The sequence below is a fragment of the Marmota monax genome, unplaced genomic scaffold (genome assembly GCF_021218885.2).
Source record: "Marmota monax isolate L192 unplaced genomic scaffold, Marmota_monax_Labrador192_F-V1.1 WCK01_AAM20220418_F8-fsc00191, whole genome shotgun sequence".
Lineage (NCBI taxonomy): Eukaryota > Metazoa > Chordata > Mammalia > Rodentia > Sciuridae > Marmota > Marmota monax.
The window spans coordinates 1753068-1765089 of record NW_026693537.1 but is presented as its reverse complement, the minus strand read 5'-3'; the positions used below and the strand labels follow the sequence as shown (position 1 = coordinate 1765089).

General features: G+C 38.9%; 1 protein-coding gene across 6 annotated transcripts in view; it reads right to left on the bottom strand.

Annotated features, from left to right (window-relative positions):
- The window catches only part of Pkhd1 (PKHD1 ciliary IPT domain containing fibrocystin/polyductin), a 420823-nt gene that overhangs the window by 206526 nt on the left and 202275 nt on the right, over nucleotides 1-12022 (bottom strand). For all 6 annotated transcript variants that reach the window (XM_046458594.2, XM_046458595.2, XM_046458599.2 and 3 more), the window contains 2 exons: nucleotides 3707-3884; nucleotides 2008-2203 (listed from right to left, as the gene is read on the bottom strand). In XM_046458594.2, the coding sequence (XP_046314550.1) occupies nucleotides 2008-2203; nucleotides 3707-3884 (374 nt within the window). The remainder of the gene's footprint in view (nucleotides 1-2007; nucleotides 2204-3706; nucleotides 3885-12022) is intronic.

Genomic DNA, 12022 nt, shown 5'->3' with positions numbered 1-12022 from the left:
ATAACAGCACAGAGAGGAGCAGCACCCCCAGAACCCGGGAAAAAACAGCAGAGAAAGAGGTGGAGGAGCTCCCTACAATGGAATGAAACTTCTGTTGGTACCATTCCTCCCATGCGTTTCCATTCTAGCACCTGCCCATGTAGACATCGATGTCTTGGCCTAAGGTATTTCATGTAAATTATCTCAGTCCAAATTTTAGAGTTATAGAGTCTGGAAAAGACAATTAGATAAAAGTAGCAATCTAATCAATATATCAAATGTGTGGCCCAAGGACTGGGACTCTACTTCCTGGGGTTTTGTTGGGATACTGTCTACAATAACTACCTCCCTGCCACATGGCACTGGGAAATGCTGACAGTTCTGCAGAAATCATGGTACCTTAACACCACCTCCCTACCAATGTTGTAAATTTATGCAGAGGATATACAAAAATTACATCCAAATCTACACAACCCAATGCAGCTGCAGGGGAACCTCCATGGAGGAGTGGTGCAAGCCTCAGTTCCTCTGGAATCCTCCATCCTCAGTGGGCCAGCCCCGAGATGGGAAGAGAAGTGGCTGTATCATTCATTTGTGCTGCTGAGGGCAGTACCACTGACCATGAGAGCTACTACTGGGAATCCTCTTCAGGGAGCAAGGGTCTCCAGGTTTAAGACACTCTCAAACAACCTTCTGTGACTCCCTGTTCCTTACTCAAAACATAAATAAAGGTAGATATTTTAGGACATTTTGATACAAATATTTCTTAAATTAATAAAGACTACCTAATGAACTATATTAAAATAGTCACCTATGTCATATGTAAGCACACACAAAAATATACATCTATGCATAAGTACATATGCACACAGGTAAAGATACTTAGACAGATGTGCATTTATACCAAAGAAGTGAACATAAAGTGTGATGGCATGACTTGCTTTAATTCAATTAATAATGCTAGCAAAGGGGGAGAAAATCTGTGGCTGCATCATTTGATTGGTTTTCCTTTGTGTCATAAACATTTGGCTTAAGTGAGTATTCAAATTAGCTTGCAGTTCATGAACAAAACCTGACCAATGGAAAAGACAGCCCCTTCAGAAGTGTGCTAAGTAATAGAAAGAGAGCAATTAAAATTGATTTTTTTCAAGAGTACATAGCAAGTAAATAGTTATAAAGTTAATGGCAACTATTTGCTCTTACTTAATGACTGTATTTGGCTCCAGTGGTAAAACGCTGTCAGCAATCTCTGTCCATCCTGAGTTTTAATAGTTTTAGGTTATATTTATGGATGGATTAAATTAGAAATAAAATGTAAATGGTAAAATTCAGTATAAAGAAAACATGATAGTCCAATTGGCAAGAAACTGAAAACTGAGAAAGCTCCAGACTCTCCTCTCTGGTGCAATTAAAACTGAAGAGTCCCAGACCCTGATGTGACATGGGTAGGCATAGGTGGGAAAGACAAGGGGCTGGGACCAAGTGTGGCTTGTGGCAGGGGATATGCCATACTGACAAGGTACCCTGAATTTGACCAGGATTTATTAAGAGCAATCTATGAGAAAGTCATCATTTGAGATAAGTTTTGTCAGATTCTCTTTCTTACAGACCATATAAGAAGTGGTCTTACAGTGAGTTGATGAGGTTGGTACAAGTGGACACCAAGGTTCTCAGAGTGACCAGTGCTGATATTAGGATGGAAAAAGAATGAGACATAAACTCCAGGAAGCCAAAAGAGGTAGACAATCCTGATCTTAACATTGGGATCCTATGAAAAATGAACAATAAGAAGGTATTGGGAGGATCAGACTTAGAAATAGTACCTGCTTAGTGTCTCCTACTTATTAAGTCTCGGAGCTGGGATTTAAACCCAGGCAATCTTATTTCAGAGCCTACTCATTCAATTATAAATTATACATAGCTGTTCCCTTCAGTGCTTCACATCATAGCACAAAAGTCTGGAATTCAAAAATAAATGGTGGTTTCTGATTCAATGCCCTCAAAATGCTCCCCCAGTTGAATACTTACCCAGATATGTGAGTTGCCTTGATTTTCTGTTGAAGAACCAGTCACAGCCGTGGTCCCGCCCAGGTGATGGCAGAGATGGCAGAGACTGACCCACCTGACTCCCACATCTTATAAAAATATCAGACAGAGGTGGCAAGTCTGTGTGCACCAGCAGTAGGTAATTGCCAGGAGCAAAGTTGTCAAATGTTGCTTCATACTTGAAGTAAAAAAAAAAAAAAACACCAAAATAACAATCATTTAGTAAGAACACCCCTTTCTCCCCTAAAAAAAAAAAAAAAAAAAAACCCAAGAGTTTAGAACACAGATGGAGTAGTTTAGAAACAAAAACTTTTCTTGTGGGAACTGGGCCTACTTAAATCTATTCCATAAAAAGTTCAAAACTACAAACAAAATTTCATAGCTACAAAATCATAGAACAGGGAGACTGAAAGAAGCCATCAAGTTCATCTTGTTTAAACCACCTCGGTTAGCAAAGAAGAAAACCCTGGCTCAGACAAGTGAATTGACTTGTCTCAGGTCAAACATCTAGAAGAGCCAGGGCCCCATCTAGAATCCCTTCCCAGTTTTCTCTCACAACTTGAAGAGGCAGGCAATGACAGAGTGACACGCATTTGCAACAGTAACAGCAAGCAGTGTTAGAGCAATCACCGCACCCTCAGTCACTAGTCATTAGAGTCATTCAATTCTTAAAAGACCCTCTGTGATTGCTACTCTTACTGTCTCATTTTACAGTGGAAGAAACTGAGGCAAGAAGAGGTTCAGTAACTTGCTTTGTTTCATAAAACAGGAGAGAGCTGAGCTAGAATAACACCTGGGATGCCCACCTCCAGAGCCACATCCCACCACCTTTACTTTCTGAAAACTCCCCAGAATGTTCCCAGAGGAACCTCAAGCGAAGGAAAGAGAGGTGAATATACTTGCTGAGGGCAGTGGTGAAAGGATCGGGAGATTCTGTTCTGAATTCCTCATAACCATAATGCACCTAAAGCAGCTTCTCTCTCCCTAAAATAGGCTCTTTTAGGTATTTGAGTATCTGTAGAGGTTTTAGCAGTCACTGTGTGGATCAAAACACTCCAGAGGGAAGTTGGCATTGGATCATGACTGAGGAAATGTGTAGGAGACAGGAAGAACTGTGTTAAAGGAAGAAAAGAGACTTGAGGGATCCACTGGATTACTTTTTTCCCCAAAATATACACACTTTCCATGTAGCTATTCCTTCTTGCTCCCCAAGACCTTTGACTCCTTCAACCCACCCAGCCTGTGGACTGAGACCTCTGCTTGAGAAGTTAATCTTTGACCACAAGGTGGCAGTATGAAATGTACAAATGCCTCCTTAAAACATTTTCTCTGGCTACAAATTGGGGTATAAAAACTGCTTGGTTTTTAACCTGAAATTTTTACAAATGCAGTTCTAGATAATGCTGCAAGGCTGTTTTCATTGATTTAATAAATTAAATCTTTCAAGCAGAGCCGTTCTGCATTTAAGATGGGATTTAAGCAGATTCTGAAATGTTCAAGTTAACAAACCAACCAAATCTCATATTCAAGTTATATTCACCTAGTAAAAATGCAGCTTTACTTTTCTTCCCCAGCATCAGACGATGCTAATATTTGCAACTCATTACTTCACAAAAGGAAACACAAGAATCACATATTGGGGATGAGATATACCAACCAATGAATGGATCCCTGGGATTACCTGCAAAGATCTGTTGATCCAAGGATTCTCAAATTGCAATGAGTAGGTCTCTTGATCCAAAAGCAGAGCCATCCAGCCATAATGGTTGGACAATGTGTCATGTACATAATTGACAGTGGTTGTCTTATTTCTGCTGTCCTTCAAGGTTAAATCATAAGAAACATCAGGAGAATTAACCCTAGGGTAATTTGAAAAGAGAGAAAAAAAGCGTTTCTTGGTTATTGGTCCCTTCTGGATCTAGTGTATTTCCTGTCCATCAATTATAATCATATTTCTATTCTCTCCTGTGTGTCTTAGGCACATCGTTTGAGTATCTGTAGAGGTTTTAGCAGTCACTGTGTGGATCAAAACACTCCAGAGGGAAGTTGGCATTGGATCACTTCCAAATTACCCTGGCCTGGTACACTGCAGTTGGTAACACTCAGATCTAAGTTCACTAATACATGTCATGTTACCTCAGTGAGTTCACATGGGCCAGAACTATATACGATTATTTTAACAAAGAAATGTTTACAGTCAGAATTTTCCCATATACCAAGTTTGGGTTTTTATTTATTTATTTATTTATTTATTTTGGGAGGGTACCAGGGATTGAACTCAGGGACACGCAAGCACTGAGCCACATCCCCATCCCTACTTTGTATTTTATTTAGAGACAGGGTCTCACTGAGTTGCTTAGCACCTTGCTTTTTGTTGAGGCTGGCTTTGAACTTGCAATCCTCCTGCCTCAGCCTCCTGAGCCACTAGGATTACAGGCATGTGCCAATGAGTTCAGCCCATTTACCAAGTTTATTAACAGCAGAAACACATTACCTTGAGTAATTAGATATATCTATGGTGTGCAATGATAGAAGTCCAGAACCTGACGTGCCTAGACTCTAAAATGTCCTCTTCAACTGACTAGCAAGTAGCCCTCAGTAGCCTTCCCTAGAAGGAAGAGGTGATCTGGTGCCTGTTCTGTGGGCTGGCCTATTGTCCAGTGCTCACTGTTAGCACAGCCCCTCAGTGTTTTTGAGTTTGCTTTTTTAAAAATATAGGTTATAAAATCCTTAAGTTAGAGATATTTCTTCTGCCTCTTTATACCTGCTGTGCAGCACTGGGTCCTGCAGACCCTGGCATCCAGATAGTGTTTGTTATATGAATGAAGAATGCATGATAAGATCTTCCAAAAGCAAACAGTGTCATTCTAATTTATATAAAGGGTTTCAAGAACTACATTTTAGCAAATGGAGGAACTGATGCAGAGTATGGCAGAAATATGTAAATAGCATAAGACAGAAATTTATGATCCAATGTCTCCCAAGTTGTTCTACTCAGCCCATTCCAGAAAGTGATTTTTAAGTCTCTATTAGAACATAAATAGATTTAGTCACATGCTAAGTCTCTAAAAGTGAGTCAAAATAGTCTTAAAAAATAAAACAAAAGTGTTTTTTTTTTAATCAGTACATGTTATGACTCTTTTCCCCTTTGGTTCAGTTTTCATGTGAATCTTTGTGGCATTTTGCTGTGGGCAGATAATTAAATTCTCAAAATAGAGGAAATTGAGGAGGAGGATGTTGGGTTTTCAAAGTGAAGTGGTACATGAGGATATCTAAAGTCAATTTATAATATGGTGGCATATTATCAAAAGGGAACTTTTATTTGGTAGGAGAGATCTTGATTTGTCATCCAAGTTGGCCTTGAGCTCCAGGGTACAAGCACTACTTCTGCCTCAGCCTCCTGGGTAAGGGTGTTCCATCATGCCCAGCTAAGGGAAATTTATTAATGTTAAATGCTTCAGCAAGTTGGAGTCTAATACATATAAGTTAGAAAAGTAGATCTGCACACAGGAGTGCATATGAACTTGGGCAAATGACTAACTCTGTTTAAGCTTTGGTTTCCTTTATTTTTATTTCTTTTATATATATATATATATATATATATATATATATATATATATATTTGTAGATTGATGCAATACCTTTATTTATTTATCTTTATGTGATGCTGAGGATCAAACCCAGGGCCCCACACATGCTAGGCAAGCGCTCTACCACTGAACCACAACTTTAAATGGAGACAAGGATAGTGCACATAAACTTCCTGTAAGTACAGTGAAACTTTAAAAGATCATCTACATTTAGCACTCAGTAGGCATCACCATGCCCAACAGCACCTCTCTACAGCTCACTTAAGATTTGCCATTCTTCCCAACTTATTTGTATGTCTAGAAGCCTATCCGTGGTATTTGTTCATTTAAAACATTCCCCAAAGCTTTCATGTTACAGAGAATAGGACTTGTCAATATAGCACTTGAGATACACACACACAAACACACACGCACACGCACACATGCATACACACATTTACACCTGGTGAGAGTAAATGTGTTTGTTTAATCTGTTAATGAAATAAAAGTGCTGGTGGTGGGATAATTTGTAAATTAAGCAACTACTCTTTCCCCATATTTTCTTTTTTTTAAAAGAGAGGGAGAAAATCTATTTTGTAGATGGAACACAACAAAATGCCTTTTATTTTTATGTGGTGCTGAGAATCGAACCCGGGTTGCACCCATGCTAGGCAAGTGCTCTACTACTGAGCCACAATCCCAGCCCTCCCCATATTTTCTATGCAGCATTAAGGGTACCTTTACAAATCTTGGGGGAGGGGATAATTTCTTCTTCTCTTCGGGCCTGAAATACTGAGAGTTCATATGCTCCATTTTCATCAGCATTTAAATTAGAATAACTGGACAATCCTTAGCTTATAGTCATAGCTCAGGGTGGACACACAGAGCCTCTGTTCTAACTTACAGGCCATTGCATGACTTGCCTCCATGGTACTTCACCCTGTCCCCACTTCTAGTTCTGAGTGTTCACATCCTCAAAAAGAAAACCATTACATTTATAGAATTTATTTTAAAATTGTAATGTTTAGAACACCTTTAGAATGCTGAATTGTCTTTCTTGTATTTTCTAGCTATTTGTCTTCAATATCCCTGGCTATCTCTTCCCCTGAGTGAAACCCTCAGTCCCAGGATTTGCCTAGAGAATATATTTAATAAATAAAAATAAGTTTGGGGGAATAAATGCAAACAAATGTGATAAGAAGAGATGGTGAGAATTAAGAAATCAAAGAGGTAGATAAGTCGTCTGTAATAGGTACCAAGGTCAGTAGTTAGGATGGGATGGGACTCCCCACCATCCTGAGAATGAGTTCAAGTGTTTCAGGTTGTGAAAGTGCATCCTTTCAGCTTCCACAGAGATGAATGGGATCTGAATAAAGAATTGTAAGTCCTAAATCCAGGAGAAACTAATCAATAAGTTGGAATTTCCAATTAATTTCAGTAATAAATAAAACTGTCTTTTGTATGGGAGTTCAATAAAATATTTGTCAAATGAAGAAATAAGTGTGAAATGTACCTGCACACTCCTATTGGCTACTGAGTAACATTTCTCCCCAACAGAGAAGTCCAGCTAGCAAACTGCATGGGTGTTAGAATATTTCTTGTGAACTTATTCATCAAAGGAAATAAGCAACTGATCTTAAGTTATCAGAATTTGATATAGTCAACCCATATCTACAGAATGTTTATCTCAAGGACTTGAACATTATATTTAGTGGTCAGAAAAACTCTTTGGGTCATGGACAAATCATATGCACTAGTAGTGGGTCCTGGTTCAGGAAAATGTTAATTTTTTTCCTTAATAACCCATATTTTTTCTATTCTACTCAAGTGCTCACAATTGAAACACTTTGGAAAATAATTTCATATATCCAATGACCTCTGAACTTTTATTGCCCCCCTGCTCCCCTAAGGGAACACTGCTTCTTTTGCCTCAATGCCTGAGTACTTTTGTGTCACTGGTCTCAGACGCCTTTTTTGTCATGTGTAATCCTGTGAAGTGTGATCTTTTGAATGGTTTGCAAGGAGTTGTTTTGACCAGGTATCATTAAGATTGAAGTCCTCTCCAAATTTCAGAGGTGATGGTAGGTGGCAATCTTGGCCTCCACCTTGACCTTGATGTTCAATAGGGTCTCTTATTCCTGGTCTGTGCCAGACTGCGCTTTAGGTATAGCAGGACCTATTGAATTTCTCCCTCTGCATGGTTTAACAGACTTCCACATCCCTCAGGCTATTTTTCCAACCTGATTTTTGGATATCACATTGAATTAAGGTCAATCTCTGAGGACTGGACTGTGCTTCTCAGCTGTGTGAACTTCATCTCAGGAACTCTGATCTCTGGGGATTACAGCTCTCCTCATTCTGTTGGGTCCTATTTGTTTCACTTTCCTCAGTTCTTCTGAGCCAGCTAATCATACTTGGTCCACATTTCTTCCACGATCTTGCTTAGGTCCTGATATTTGGGGGCATTCCTCTATTCTGTCAACCCAGAACTAGTATTCTTGGCTATAGACCTTTCAGTTCTTCCTTAATCTCCTTCACAAATATCAACTCCTTCCAGGAGCATCAATTTCCATCTCCAGCTACAGTTAAGTGGTATTGGTGTCATCAGTAACCTTGGGAAGCCCATGGATGTCACTCTTCAGACTGGCATATGATCTGCTCCAACTCACACTTGACCATAAAACCATCAGCAGCAAAATATACCCCGTCAATCTATAGAACAATCTGGGCATTGTCCAGTGACTTTGCAAAGATCTGAGTCCTCATCTCCTTGAGGACCCCTCTTTTCCAGGTATTCCTGAATTTTGCTTTTTAGGCTCCAATTACCAGTCTTCAGTCTCCTGGTGGAGGACAGGTGGTTATTCTGGTCTTACATGGTCTTCACGCTTTGGATTCTACACATTCCCAAGCAATCCCCAGCCAAACCCACAACCATTTTCCTGGGCCCTCAGAAACACTGAATACTGGTGGAATAAGAAAGAAGAGACCTGGGAACCTGAGCTTCTAGAGCCTGCACAGATGCTGGCTGTGCCACTGGCCAGTCAAACTAGGTGGTTTCATGACCAGCCATAGCCTGCAGAGAGAGTTGGTGTAGAAGGTGTTGGGGCAGTTGGTAAAGCCCAATGTTGTTTGTAGACAAAGGTTACAGCCTAGGACTCAGGTTTGGGCCACTAAAGAATAGTTCTATTTTAATTATCCAACAACAAAACTCCTTTTGTTCAAATACACTCATCTGTTCCCATTTAATTCCTCCTGCCTCACCAGCTTATATTTTGCCATTCTTTGCTTACCAATCCCCCACATCTCCTTGAGAGTTAAGAAACTATTATATCAATATATATCAATACAACCAATTAGGTATTTTCAGAAATGCCATCAATGTGGCCCCAAGAATCTCCCTACCTGGTCATCTTAATTGGACATAATTATTTCTCAAAATTTTACCAGTACCACACTCACTAACCAATTTTTATATATTACTTCTTCTGATTCGGTTTCTATAGATTGGTATTTCAGTTTTTGAAAGAAGCATTTCAAGACTCCTGTTTCTAAAGGCCCTTACAAACACGTCCCCTTCTTCAAATACAAACAATGAAATCACAGCATTTAAGTTCTACTTGTCTTCAGGCCTTTATACATTCTTTTGAGGTTCTTTTCCTTCCAGTCAGCACCAATAATGTGATTCAGTGATGCTGTCCCCTTGGTCAACCCAAAAAGGCACTAGAGCACACTGTGATCCTAAGTTAAACTTTCCTCTTCCCTCTTCATGCCAGGCATATTCTCTCAGAATTCTGATCTTATCAAACCACCTGATCCATCTTCAACCAAGGTTTATTCAGGAGACAAATTCACAGGCAACCATGAACAGCACCAGTTTTGGTCAGGGGGCTATCAAACATCCCTCCATCACAGCTGGTGATATGGTCATAGGGCACACTGCAAAGAGCAAATAAAAAATGTAAAAGACCCATCTCTTGGTAAGCAAGATGCCTCACACTGACCATTACCAGGGGCCAAATATTAAAAGTCACATCAGCTTTTATCCTTCTAGGCCAAATGCCAGCACTGACAGTGGTGGGCTCTTCTGAAAAGCACCAAAAGAACATCAAGAGTCAAAGAACACCATGAAGAGAATTTACCAACCATCATTACTACAAATTTCACTTGCCCTAAATAGCCACCAATTTCCCTGTGCCCTAAATAGCCACCAATCTCCCTCTCTTTACTGTTAATGAAGCAAAGGAGCACAAAAGTATTTCTAATTTGGAGGAGCCAAGGGAGTCTGCATGGGCCATTAGCAGCAGAGAGCTTCATTACTAGGCGAAGAAGTCTCTCCCTGAACTTCTCATGGCTTTATGTGCAAGAAATCAGGAGGCAACCAGTCCATTTTAAATGTTAACCCTTCCTTCTGCATTAGCAGCAGCTCCTGTATACAACTGAAAAGACAAAGGACTGTAGGCCTAACATGCTGCTTTTTTTTCCGTGGGGTTCTTTAATGTTTGTTCTTTTTTAAAGGCAAAAATCTCCTTTTAATTAAGGGATATGTTCCGTTAGAAATATGACTCTATCTCTGGATAAAAACTTCTCAAAGTACCAATTTACCATATGAGTTGCTTAAACAGTTACGTAATTTAGTGCCCATGTGCTGTGCAAAACTGTTGAATGTATACTGCCCACAAAGGATTTGTTAGGCAATCAACAATACCAATGAGAACAAATATTAACTCCCTGGTTTGTGTTTACCATTAGCTTACTTTTCCTGAGGGTTCATATCTCTGTGTATTACAAAAACACTGCATTGAGCTCTAAATGTTCTTGATTCAGAACAATTGTGAAATAAACTCTTTATAATTACACATCTCCTAAGCTAGACACATCATAATAGCTAGCCTCAAAGGGTGCTGCAAGCAACTTCTGGATATTTGCACTTACTGCTGTTTCTCTTTACTGCACAAAAAAGACAAAAATTGAAATTTTGAGCTCCACCAACAAGCTTTTGTTGACTGGATTTGTACGAGCAGCCTTTAAAAGTACACTAAGTTTAGTCCTTGTTATTATCTTATCTGCTGTCCTACCACCATCCAGTAATATTTCATGCCTATCAGTAAGGTTTTTCTCCATATAAACTATTGACTCAGAAATACTTAAATATTGCTCCTTCTGAGTAAAGTAAGAAACCTAAAGGAAAAAAAATCACTAAGCCTTTCCCCTAACTTTAAAAATTCTTAAATTATCAGGCAAAATAAAATGAGTACCCCAAAAGTCAAGTCATACAACTTTATAATTCTTGTGCTGCTGGTGGGTTCACCCGACCATTCCTCCTCCATGACTTTTTAAATATATACTTCTCTCTTTGTTGAGAGTTGGCTAAAGTAATAAATGATAGTAGAGGACCCCAAGAACCAACCTGGCACTACCTCTAAGGTAGCCTCTACCATTTTGCAATAGAATTATCTACTGTCATATTTGGGCACTACTTATTGCTCATTCTATCTTAATCCACAAAGAAAAGAGTCTTCCATCATCCAATTTATACACCATGGCATCTCTTGCCTTGATCTGCTGCATCTAGCTAGAAAACTGCCTCAGAGCAGAATACCATACCCAGAGCTATGTGACCAGAATGCAGGCAAGTACTTATCAGGGATACTGAAAAATAACAATATGCATCTGGTAGGAGTTATACTAATACACATATCTTCCATTCTCCCATTTCATATATACATATTATGTATTGTTCCTTTTCAAATATATATATATATATATATATATATATACACACACACACACATATGTATACACACATACATATATACATATATAATGTATGTATATAAAATGCATACATGTATATATATAATATACACACACATACAGACATACCTGATACTGCGGTAGAACTAGCTGACATCAGCTCATGAGAATTTTTCTTAGTTTCTCTTCCCAACTCTATGTTCAGCGTAACGTTGCAGCTTAAAATAATTTATATGAGAGTATATTCACTGCAGAAGTATGCAAATACTACTATCCAGGTCTTTTTTTTTTTCTGCAGAGCTAGTTGTTAAAACATTTGCTGGCACACCACTGTACTCTTTTATTATTCATGAAACTTAATAATCTATAGTATTGGTATAGCACAGTTTGGGTCCTTTATGATTTTTAGATTACTTTCTATTTTACTTCTGTAACCCTGCTAGAGGATAATACATCTTGAAATTTCCCTGTCTTACATGTTTTTTTTTTCTTTTTGTTTTTTAAGGACTGAAAAGATATCATTAGTGATGCTATGCCTCTTTATCCCTAGGAAGGAGAGTTAGGTGATTATTAGACGAAAAGCTAGGCCAAAATTTCCATTTGAACTCTTCTTTACTTTTGCATTCACAGAGGCAGGGGGTGCCTCATACTTTGAACACTGACACATTAAGAGC